General features: G+C 39.0%; 1 protein-coding gene across 1 annotated transcript; it reads left to right on the forward strand.

Moving 5' to 3' along the window:
• Positions 1–1,918: 1,918 nt before the first annotated feature.
• On the forward strand, positions 1,919–9,542 carry patl2 (protein associated with topoisomerase II homolog 2 (yeast)). Its single transcript, XM_015389816.1, has 19 exons — positions 1,919–1,962; positions 2,102–2,255; positions 3,039–3,325; positions 3,412–3,474; positions 3,548–3,601; positions 3,694–3,846; positions 4,335–4,409; positions 4,522–4,670; positions 5,020–5,094; positions 5,162–5,285; positions 5,357–5,474; positions 5,563–5,669; positions 5,752–5,805; positions 8,160–8,302; positions 8,539–8,695; positions 8,835–8,975; positions 9,040–9,137; positions 9,216–9,356; positions 9,442–9,542. Exons 1-19 carry the CDS (start codon positions 1,942–1,944, stop codon positions 9,473–9,475), a joined length of 2,148 nt encoding a protein of 715 aa, XP_015245302.1. The 5' UTR covers positions 1,919–1,941; the 3' UTR covers positions 9,476–9,542.
• The last annotated feature ends 3,367 nt before the right edge of the window (positions 9,543–12,909 follow it).

The following is a 12,909-nucleotide window of genomic DNA, read 5'->3' on the forward strand; positions in this document are numbered from 1 at the left end:
AGGCTATGGTTATCGACTGGAAAAAGATGGCTTGTTCTTTTAAGGTCGGAGAAGAGTTCTTGCCTCGAACAGAGGAGATCAAGTATCTTCAGGTGGACAAAAGTAAAGGAAGAAAGGAGCTGCATATTGGAAGACGTGTCTGGAGAAAGGGAAGTCTGGGCATCTTTGCTGAGACTGCTGTCCCTGCAACCTTGTCCCGGATAAGCAGTTGACGACAAGAATGAGTACAAGTACAGTAGAACTCCAATGCAGTAAATGCAGAATATGATATGTCTGTTGCTAATTAATGCATTAAACTTGATTTAAAAAATGATTTTTTTTTACTCATAATTATTTATTTTCTATGTATTTTAACAACATCCAAATCACTTTCCAACATTTTTTTAAACATAATTAAAGTATTACATGTTTGTTTTTTGGAATAGATTAGGAAAATAAAAGCCAATGAGTCATTTTGACTTAATTTTGTCATAATTTACAAAAGATATTAGTACTCATTCCTTAAACCATCATTGGTGGTATTATTGAACTGATTAGTAACAGTATTTTTGAATTAATTAGTAACAGATAAAATTAATATTTGATTGGTTTGTTACTATCAATAGTCAATAATAGTCGTAATGAAATGAATTCAAAAATAATATAGATTCAATCCACACAAATGGATTTTTGAAAGGCTTTTTATCAGTTATGACGATTTTCCACTAACAGCTAATAATAAAATTGTTTGGATTTTATTACAACATAATAAAAAAACATTTGTAAAGCAGAAACATAAATGTAATAAAGAATACCATGTAAAGTATATTATAATGTTGATAAAATATGCTAAAAACTAAACTTACCTTGCTTAAATATTTCCTTAAAGGTTTGATAAAAAGCATTCGTTTTAGAATCATAATTATATGTAAAAACACTGGGCAGTTCAGGCCTTTTGGCTAAAGATGCCAGGAGTCCCTATGCAGAGTCAAACTAGCAACTCTACAGCTGCAGGATCTTAAGCCGATTTTTGGGTCAATGATATTTCTTTACACAAATAAGGAATGTTAAACTATTGTTGTTTATGTGTGTTTGTTTAAATTTGATTAATGTTTTAGTTAATATTTTTCTTTACCTTCTCCTTTTTTAAGCATGTCAGATTCTTTTTTTTTTTTTTGGCAATGTGGCAATAAGAATAATTAACTTGATGCTAAAAAGAAGGCCCAACAGATTTTGCTTTCACAAGTGAAGCTGTACGGCTGACATTTATACTGTGGTAGCTGAAGATAAGAATATGGGCTTTCTGTATGGAAGTGAATCTCTAAGTCCCTGGAGCCAAACACCTGTAGTTGTTTGTGAGAGTTAACTTTTGCATGTAAAGTTTATCCAAAGGAAAAATGCTCAATAGAGCACCAAGGCGAGCGCCAGGGGACCCAGGTCAGATTCTTTAAACTGCCGCTATGTTTAGTATAAAGCATGAGAATAAATGGGTGCAAATTTTATTTCTCTCTTTTTATATATATATATATGTGATTTTATTTATTTATTTATTTTATTTTCTATTTTTTTTAATGCCGAATAATTAACTAACAAGCATTTCAAAGTAAACAATGAGCAGATAATGCTGATTTGGACCAGCAGAGGGCCCCAATCTCTCACTTTTCGTTTGGAAATTGCGTTTCACTGTTTTTATTTTTTTTTTTTTTTGTTTGTCGTTGTTTTCTTTGAACTTCCAAACTTTTCAAATCGAAGGACGAAAAGTTAAGAGACGCAACGTGCCAGCAGCACAAATGAGCTCGTGAGGCGACAGCTGCGTGATGACGTTTCCACGCCGCCCAGGTGTGTTCATTTAGAGGTTAATGAGCGTCTCCTGGTGTCCGAGCTGAAAAAAGCAGATCATGCTGAATGGAAAGGAGTCGTGAGAGCTTGGATTCAAGTGTTGTAAATCTTTCTAGGAACACCATGAGTGATTCAGAACAACAAGTAAGTGGTTGTCATTTCTTATTCAGTGTATTTGGTCAAGAAGCTGTGCAGGTAAAACCTGATCTTAATTAAGTTAAATAAAGGTCAAATAAAAAATTTACTGTTTTTAGATGAGTTTTTTTTTTTTTTTCAACTTCAGGAATCAGATAAAGTGAGTGAAGCTCAGTGGCCTGAGAATGGAGGGTCATGGAGTGACACAGAGAATGAGGCGGGGATGGACAGTGATCTGCTGCAGGCCATGGCTGAGGAAGACGAGGAGATAAACATCTTTAACGAGGAAACATTTGGGATGGGTAAGACCATGAAGGCATTTCAGGCATATGTTCCTCTGCCTTGCTCTGCTGCAATAACTTCCAATCTCATAAGGGTACAGAAAACAAAAAACCAAAGGAAGCTAATGCAGTCTTTGAGTATTTCATAGTTTTAAATGGAAGAATTGAATACAGTTGGAGAATAATAAAGAATTCAATTATTTTTTTTATAAATGATCAGCATGTGGTCAATTCAGGTCACTTACTCAGTGATGGTTTAGTTGAACTGAACATTTTCATAGAACAGTCCTAGATTTTGGGTATAGTGAATAAATATTAACAATGAAATGTCAAATGCATTTTATTTTTTTCATGCAAGCCTGTCCAAAAAAACTGAAACTAGCAGCACATACATCTGCGTTGGAAAGTAAAGAAGTAAAAAATGCTAGTGACAAAGATTGCTTAATTTATCTGACTAGACATGAAGAATTCATTAGATAAATATTGAAATTGTCCTCAAAATGCACAGCCTGACCAGATTTATTAAAATCTACTCAAACCTGACTAAATGTATGCAGGAGGAATAAAAAATCTTCTCAGATGGATCATTTTCTGAATCATCAAAACTAGCTGCTTCTCTGTGGGCAGAAGGAGGTGCAGATGTAACCAAGTTCTTGAATTTTTCTTTGTTTTTTTCCACCTTGTGGTGTGAAAACGTGTGCTTTAACCTCTGGAAGTCCATAGACCTGTATTCCGATTCCATATTGTTGAAGCCAAAATAGTATAGATTTGCTGAAGTAATAATTGTGTGTGTATTTATCCTAGATGTTGACCCAAACGGGACGGCAAACTCCTTAGACAATGGTGGTATTTCATTCGGAGAGCCACTGCCTTCGACACCACCACCGAATACGGACCCCAAACCCTTGTCCCCCAGCACATCCCCTCCATCCCCTCCCAGGCAGAGGCCTCAGTATCTGCCACAGTATCCAGCCCGGGCTGCCCAATGGCAGCGGATCAGAGGACCGAGGTGGAGGGGAGGACTGGGCAGGGGGCAGATGTTTGATGACCCAGCTGTGATGAGGATAGTGGAGGGACGTCCAAGCCTGATGGTGATTAGAAACTGCTCTGAATTTGGTTTACATTGTTAGTTTTATAACTATTCTGATCCTTTTTGTTGTTGTTGTTCACCTTTAAGAGTGTCGACAGCGCTATAGTGGACTGTGGTCATGCAGTGTACAGAAATACCTCTCTGGACAATGTAAGAGCTAAAACTAGCATTTCCTTTGGCTGCAGGTGGCGCTACCTAAATATCTACTAATTTTTCTCTCTAGAGAACGCAGCCCCCCTACTGGAAAAACAGGAGAGCACCTGCATCGATACTCCAGGTTAGGAGGAAAATGTGGTTTCAACATGACAGGTTTCAATTAAGGCTTTATCTTTGAGTCCATTATCTTATTTGTTGGGTTTAAATCTGTAGGACAGTGCCATAGTGTGTGTGATTGGCCACAGAGCGCGGGGTCAACGTGTGAACTCTGACCTTCTGGACCTGTCATACCCTGTCTCTTCCTATGGAGAAAAGAGAGGAGGACCCTACAATCGAATGCTGTTTGGCCAAAGAGGGCCCTCTCAGGCAAGTTATACTACTGACCAATTTCAAAGGTCAGGAGTGTAGATCCCTTTGAAATTTTCTCTCAGATTTATTATTATTCTAAAGAATAAAAAATGGACTCGCGTGGACACCATCCCTTTTTATTTTTCCCCGTCACCAGCTTACGTGCAAGAATTTTATTTGTTTGCATTTATGTTGATGTGGTGTTGGCAACATTAAGTTTTCTGTGGTTTGTGTAATAGACCAGGAAAAAATTGCATGTGATTCCCTGATTGGTAGAATAATTGGAAATCACATTTTAGTGAGACTGATGCTGGCAAGCTAAAGTTGGCTTCCTCCCACCATTGACATCCATACAGGAGGATCATAATCGAACTTTGTGGAGAGTAGCTTCTTGTGGGCTTGGTTTTGTATCATGCAATACAGATTTAAAAAAAATAAAGACGTTAAACGGCTGCAGGCATGTTTCTTTGGTTTTGTGTCAACTCTTATACATTTTGGTTTTGCAGATGCATTCACCAATGATGCCAAGGTCACCCATCTTCTCACGTCAACCATTGACCCCACGGCAACATTTCAACCAGGTTTTATTAAGAACCTTTTACTTTAGATTGAGCTGCATGAAACGAATAAATAAAAATAAAAGGTGAAGTACATCTCTAATTGGTGAACTGTTTACTTTTTATGCCAAATCAGACAGGAGGCTTCATGTTTCCACCAAATCGTCCTTGTCCCTCAACTCCTCGGCCGCTGACTCCCAAGATAATGCAGCTTCGTTTCGGTGCCGACTCTCCTAGACCGTCCCCCTTCTACAGCCCCTCGACCAACCGAGTGCAGCCTTTCAGGTAACTTTATCATCCTTTACCTCTCAAAGGGCCAAATTGGATGTTTTGGGAAAAGTTAAGAATTAATTTGGCATGCTTGTTGCTTCAAATTTGTTTGCATCCCACCCCAAGGAAATTTGAATGAAATGGTGCAAGATTTCTTGCTGGAATTTCTTCTGCAATAGGTCAAGTTAAAAAAAAAAAAAAAATTATGAGCAATTTACTGTCAGTTAGATGCACCAACAGCTGGAATCAATGAACCACCAGATGATGCTACAGCAAATAGATCCTAGTTTGTTTAGAGAACATCTGTATGCCATGTTATATTAAACCTCTGTACGTTTTTTTTTTTCTTTTTCTGGCCTAACAGTTACGGTGATCCTGTCACACAGCTCCATCCTCAGCACAAACGACTTCTTAGTCAAAAACAGCATCTGTTTCAAAGGTTGGTCCTATGTTAACCACAGGGTTTATTTAAAGTGGCATCAGAAAAATGACATTAAACTTTTTAGGAAGTCTCAAGGCTCTGACCCTTACTGTAACCTCATGACGACCAAAGAAAAGGAGTGGATCATTCGCCTGCAAATGATTCAACTGCAAAGCGAAAATCCATACCTTGATGACTATTACTATCAGGTAGTAAAATAAAACGTTTATATAAATGCTTATTTTGTTATAGTGAATTTTCGACTTGCGCTCTTGACTAGGAGTATTATCGCCGATTAGAAGCCAAGATGGCGGAAGAAGAGCTTGGCATGAGAAGCAAGAAGGAGCCACCTAAGCTCACAACGCCGTACATCACAAAAACTGATGCATACGCACCAGGTTTCCATTTTTTTTTTTTTTTCCTAATTTTAGTCTCAGGAATGTTCTGCTGCTGGTTTTTAACTCTTAAGCTCTTCTGGTCTCTCAGTTTTCCATATCGAAGGCTCTCTGGGTCAAGTCGCTGTGTCCACGTGTTACTCTCCTCGTCGTGCCATTAGTGCAGTTAATGCAGTTCAGACTCATTGTCCTCTAGAGGTCAGTTGCTTAACGCTTGTATGTGCTGTTGATGAGGTCTTAACATTTTAATCTGCCTCCTTTTTTTTATTTTTTATTTAAGGAACTAAAAGACACCAGACAACAGCGACTGGAGATTCTCAGCAAAATAGAAAAGGTATCGATGGCATTTACCTCTGTCATTTTGTTCTATTTATTATTAAATTCAGTTTCCCTCTGCTGGTCTTCTAATGGTAAATTGCCTGTACTTATATAGTGCTTTTTCTAGTCAGGAGACTTGACCAATGTGCTTTACAGTACGTTTAGTCACTCACCCATTCATGCACATACTGATGGCAACCTACATTGTAGCCATATCTGCCCTTCGGGCTTACTGACAGAAGCGAGGCTGCCGTACAATGGTGCCACCGATCCCTCTGACCACCATCAGTAGCCAATGCCCAAGGACACAACACGGCACAGGACTGTAAGCTGGAGGCAGGGCTTGAATGACAACCCTCTGATTGCAGGGCAAACTCCTGCACACAATGATACTGTCGCCCCACTGCTCTGGTCACTTGAACCAGATGGAATAAGAATAATTCTCCTGGCAAATAGACGGGCACCCAAAGATCATTAGCCCTGAACTTAAAGATTTTTATTTTTTTTTAAGATTTGAATGACTCAGAAGCTTCAGCTTCCTTAGCAACTCTTTACTCCCCAGGTTTCCTTATAACTGATTCATTCTCAGATCTGCCTACTGTACATTACAGATTTTCAGTCTGTAATGTACAGTAGGCTTGGTATAAATTCAATGCCTGCTTCATCCCTCTTTACAAAATGCCAGTGATCTATTGGCCCAAAACATTCAGTTCCAAGTGGACCATTCACAGAACACATTTCTAAAGCCTCCTTAGTTTGTATGTGTAAGTTAGAGCAGACTTGTTGGTCTTTGAGTCTAAGGATCTACATTGAAATCTCAGTGTCTGCTGGGTGGAAGCCATTTCTGCAACATCCAGGTGGTTGTGTAATTTTTACCCTTAAGTTATGAACTATGCTTCTCATTGTATCTCAAAGAACATTCATGGCTTCTGTGTTTTCATCCTGGTCATTGTTTTTTCACAAGAGCATTTATTTGTTAGTTTATCCAAGAACTTAGTTTAGTTTTCTTGCTCACAAACTCAATTCCTTATTAGAACTTGCTGCACAACATATGAAATACATGAGGCTGGTTGCTTAATACCACCTTCATATTTCTTCAATGTAGCACAAAAATTTTGCCCAGAGGACTTGAGGAAAGAACAGAATATATTTTGTTCATTAAGTGTATATTATTGCCTTTAGTCAATTTAAAACATTCAATGAAATGTGACTTCAGATATTTAAGTGTTCTAACTGAAAAGAATCGAATATCAAATATCTACACAGGCACTGAATAACTCTGAAACTACAGCAGTCATTGAAAGTGGCAGTGGTTTGATTTGGTTTAAATGGCAACAATATTTAACATTTTCTAATTTATTACAAAACCTTAAATCCTTAACTATTCAAGTTTTGGATGCATTTGCATTTCAGGGATTTTTCATAGCTGTGTTTAAGAGTAAATTTGGAGTTTAAAAACTAATATCTCGTGGAGAGGACGAAGGAGATTTGTCTACTTCAGGAAGAACCGGCCTAACCACGCTCCACTGCTCATCAACAGCTCAGCTGTAGAGGTGGTCAGCAGCACTAAATTCCTGGCGGTGCACATCAGACACCCTCACCTGGACTGTAAACGCAACCTCTCTGGTCAAAAGGGCACAGAAGCATTGTTCTTCCTCCAGAGGATGAGGAGAGTCCACCTGCCCCCATCCATCCTCACAACCTTCTACAGAAGGACCATAGAGAGCTTTCTGGCCAGCTGTCTCCCTGTAGTGTGGAGGCTACAGCTCCTCGGACTGGAAGAAAGTGAGAGGTGTGGTAAGAACAGCAGAGGGGATCATTGGGGCTCCTCCTCCCTCTGTTAAAGAGATTTCATCCCAGTGCTGCATGTCCCAAGCCCGTAACATTATAATTGACCCCTTACATCCCCACCATGGACTGTTCTCCCTGCTGCCCACTTGGAAGAGGTTTCGAAGCAGATTCTGCAAGTTTTTCCAGACTGACAGATGGCTGAACTGTTGAGAAAACTCTAAAATATGTCAAAGACTCTGCATCTCACTGAGAACAAAACCAAAACATTGCATATTTTCACCATACATATTTGATGTTCAAAACTTCCATATCTGTGTTTTTGTATCATGTCTCTTCTCCCACACCGTTTAAATTTGTTCAATGCTGCACTTTATGGAATGGAAACGTTCTGAAAGCTGTACAATACAAAATTTAGTTTTTGTATACAATCTGTGCATACAAAATGACAAAGTTTGTCTACGTCTAACAAGTGGGAATAAAAACCTGCAGACTGGTATATTATGCAACTTCTTTGGCAGACCTCATCTTATTAAATGTGCAGTCCACACTATTTGGTATTGATTTTCTTCTACCCTGCAGTTGTTCATAGTTCTGCTTGAGGTGGAGGAAACGGAGAGGATGAAGACCCCAGTTTCTTCTGAAGCAGAAGATGCAATGTTGTTGGAAAAAATCCAGAGGAAAGTTGAACACATCTACTCAGAGCTACAGCACCATGATTCTCTGTGAGTCTGTTGGGATGGTAGACTTATAAAAACGTATGGGGGTTGACCTGTCCACCTAAGTAGTTCTCTTCTTGGGTTAGATTTAGTACTAAAGTGTGATTTGAGTTTGTAGTGGGGTAATGGTAATTATTAATTATACCATAGAAAAAATGGAAGACGATAGAACATCCCCATAAGGATGTTTTTTAACTAGTCAACATGACGTATGTGGAATAAATGGTTAATTTCCCATTTAGAGATTCGGGAACAGAATTTCTTCCTGTCTTGAGTGTATCGAAAGGCAAAAAGCTCCTTGCTCGTCTTCTGCCGTTCTTAAAGAATGATTCAGCGATAAAGATCTTGCACATCATTGCATCTAACCTTCCTACAGTGATGAGCAAAGATACTGAGGAGGTGGGTCAGAATTAAATGCTTTTTGTAGGCACTTGGCTTGGGTCAATTTGGATCCAGTCTTTAGTCTTCAACAGTAAACTATTATATCAAACCTTTTACTTTTATGTATTTGGGAATTAATCAGTCCTTTTAACTTCAGACCCTTCCAGTGCTTTATCTGCCGCTCCGAAACGTGATTGGTGGACTGACGTTCAGCCAGCTCATCAAAGTCCTCAGAGATCTTACGTCTTCAGAGTCTCTGTCAACATTGGAGTGCCTTTCTCTGGCCTGTCAGAACAAGGTGTGTTTTGCTCTGAATCTGATCTTGTTCTTGAGGTTTTCTCTAATGAATGTTCTCCCTTTAGTTTGGGCTGACCCTGCTGTATGCTCTTCTTTCCCACGGGGAGAAACTGCTTTCATCAGGTGTTCCTCTTGAGCCCAGCATTGGAGACTTTGAGACCTGGTGGGGAAAATTTTTAAGCTTAAATTCTTTAAGTAAAGTTGAAATGTTGACATTTTCACATTCCTGTCATCTTTGTAGGACTGACATCATTTTCCAGGTAGCAGGGCAGTTGTCCCAGTGTTCGCTGGTGGAGCCGCTTCTCCTTCCTTCAAACCTGCTAACACTCTTTTGCAGGTATCTTGACAAGCGTACTGTGCATCAACTAAAAAGCAACTTGGAGTAAGTCTTTTAAAATATTACAAAAAACATTAAACCTGAACATGTGAATACATTTTTTTACCATTTCAAAAATTCTTTTATTTAGGTCTGCAACTGGGTGCCTGGCTCTACCATCTTAAGAAGAATGGTATCCAGAGAGATGCTAAGACAAAGTCCAGGTTATGGTGAACCCTAGATGGGAAGAAGCTGTCTTTGGTGCAAAGTATAAGTGAAATATTGTGATATACCTTTTTTGCTTTAAAATCCTCACCCTCACATGTCCTCTCACATTCCTTCTTAAATGGTTTCCCCTTTTTATTTCCTTTAATTGTTTTACTTTATCTCCCTTTAGCCTTCACAAAGCAGCTTGTTAATTTAAACTAATTTCTTTTAATGTTTCTAACAATCGGCTTATATCTGACATTTATCTTTATTTCATGGCTCTTGAAATGTTAGGGTGATCAATTTAAGATAAGTTTCAGTAGATATACTGACTCGGATTATTTATATTTGTGAAGCTGAAACTTTGTTGCTAATATATAAACATCAAAGGAATTTGTCTACCCAGCATTAGGTAATGTCGTTTTGGGTTATTTTGTAAATATGTATTGTGTATACATGTGTTATGATGCTAAATGGGATGTGTGACATATTTTTCCATCTTATGTTTCAGTTGTGTAAAAAATTTTCTTTATTGATTTTGAAATGGGAATAATTTAAATTGCACCCCCTGTAGAGCACTTGCAATATGAATAAAAAAATATCAAATTTGATCAAGAGCCTGAAATTTATGTTAGTAATGCACAAGCTAGTGCGTCAAGTTTAGCATGGGAATAATTCAAGTGTTTTTGGATGCTGCAATGCTGCAAAAAATGTGACTGAAACTGTACATGAATTGCTCAAGTTACTTCAATTACAAAAGTTATTCCTAGTAAGAAAACGTTTCATTGCAGAAGTGCTCCATCAGTCAAGAGTGACAAAATGGGGAATGCAGATGACTGTCTGAACTCCAGGCTCACTATAAAATCTGTGTTCTAGATGAAACTGAAAAATGCACAATCTTTTCTGAGTCAACAGCAAAAACCTTAGTAATGCTCATGCCATATTTGACACACTCTGCATGTTTACTGGTTGTGGATTGGGCCTTTGACTTTGGTGTTTTGAAGCAGAGACATATCACAAAGTTGCAGGACACCAGACTTGAAGGATGGTAATTAAGGAATCCTCCACTCCTTGTTAAACACATCAGTCTGGTTTTGTTGGTCAATCTAGGTCTAGTTGGATTCAAGACACCGTGGTTGGTTAATAGCTTTACTATTACACTTTCAAAGGTTAAAATGACATAAGCCAAATGACGTTACCAAAGAGTACAGTTGGAATAAAGGAGCCCTGTTTCTGGATTAAAGTGATATTGATCCTGATTGTGCACTTCATAATGCCAACATTTCATCTGGACTGTACCTTGCAGAAAAGGTAGTTAATGCTGGCTGGTATCCTGGGATGGACCCACTGGACCACAATCATTGGGGTTAAATCAAACACTTGGTATAATGCAGCTACCACCATGGTTGGTAGATTGTGTTTAGATTGGAAACCCTATTCTAACTACTCCAAACCTAATTTTTCTTTCATGGCTAAAATGTTTAGTCCTTTTCATACCAGGTACAAATTATTTTCTTTCATCTCTGTTTTGTTAGACCCAATATCCTTTCATAACTAGAGTCTAATATGCAACTATAGATATGTGTTAATGATACTAATACAATATTTATTAATATCTTTACCCTTTTTCAGTCAACTTGCTGTTTTCAGGGCTAACTATGTCCAAAAGGGGGCCTTTACCTATACTAACATTATAATGTTGAACATTTCTGCTGGTGTTTGTGTTATTGAAGCTGCCACGAAGGTCAGAAAATGTTAAAATATCTATTTAGTTGTAACCTAAACACCATCTTGGAGCCTTGCTGGGCAGTTTGCCTGACCTGGATGTTCAGTGAAGAAAATAAGTATTTGAACACCCTGCAATTTTGCAAGGTCTCCCACTAAGAAATCATCGAGGGGTCTGAAATTGCGACGAGAAAATTATCTAAAAATAAAAAATCCAGAAATGGCGATGCAATTTATTTATTTTTTTTTTTTTAACTGCTGCAAAGAAGTATTTTAACACCTGTCTCAGCAATAATTCTGACCTTAAAGACCTGTAAGTCTGCCTTCAAAATGTCCAACTCTACACCATTTATTTGCTGCATTGGTAAGGATCAACTAACATGGACAAGACCAAAGAGCTGTCCAAAGACACGAGACAAAATTGCACACCACAAGGCTGAAAAGGGCTATGGGGAAATTGTCAAGCAGCTTGGTAAAAAAGGTCCACTGTTAATATTTAGATAATTGAAGAAGCTAAACAAGTGTCAGTCTCCCTTGGACTGGGGCTCAATGCCAGATCTCGCCTCGTTGAGTCTCAATGATCCCAAGGTGAGAAATCAGTGCAGAACTACACGGGAGGAGCTCGGACCACAGTTTCCAAGGTTACTGTTGGTAATACACTAAAGCCCCATTTACACTACCCTTTTGGAACCGTACCGGCCTATTGGGCAACGCCCTGACCAGTGCAACTGACTGATGTAAGCGTGACAGAAAGCCGGTGAGGAGTGTAAACAGCCTGTCTGTAAAACAGCGAATACATCCTCCTTAAAAATGAATGAGCGTAGAGCCTCTTCCTGCTCACATTTCAAAGAGAACCCCAAGTCTAATCCTTCCAGAATTGATTCCAAAGCTGAGTCAAAAATCCCCATCAGAGCCAGCGGTACTTCACATGATTATGCCGAGAGGGCCGCTGCAGATGGGCTGCGGTTAGCCCTGGTTGCCGTTGGCTTCGGAGGTCCCCTGATTGCTGCGGTCTTCTCAACTTCAGAAATTGTTTTTTTAATAACCCATTAAATTGATAAATGGACCTTATAGTGACGGTTTAAAGTATAATATTCTCACCTCAAATGATCCTAAAATTTACTTTTATTGAACAGCCACTTTCAATGGAGCGCTCCAATGGAGCTGCTGATGCTGCAGTGCATGCTACAGTTCAATAGTTGTTGCCATCTTCCTTGTGCTTTCTCCAGCGTCGTGCAGCTTTGCCGTCCCGCCCTCAAAACCCCGCTCGCTTTGAATCCAAAAAATAAAAAAACATCCCTGTGTTGTGATTGGCCCGCCAGTTCTAGGGCCTGGGGCATTGATCGAGGCTAGACCAAACTTGCAGGCAAAAATGATTTTGACCGCTGGCGGGTGGGGCTAGTTTACCAGGCTGTGTGCAAACCTGGTCGGAAAAACTACAGAAAATGTTTGATCTCTGTATTTGCAAGGAATGGCTACTGTACTGTCAAAAACCTATTTTCTTCATTGTACATACATGGACATAGCTGCTTGTGGAATGCATTTGGAAAAAAGTTCCCACAACATTTTCATCGGCCCCTTGAACCCAAGCACCCCCCTTTTCATCAAGCTGTCTTTAGTAATTTGTCCTTGTCATTGACGATTTACATCAAAGCCAACAATGATCTTTTCATTTTAAACCTTGAAA

Source organism: Cyprinodon variegatus, unplaced genomic scaffold (genome assembly GCF_000732505.1).
Source record: "Cyprinodon variegatus isolate N-32 unplaced genomic scaffold, C_variegatus-1.0 Scaffold475, whole genome shotgun sequence".
NCBI lineage: Eukaryota > Metazoa > Chordata > Actinopteri > Cyprinodontiformes > Cyprinodontidae > Cyprinodon > Cyprinodon variegatus.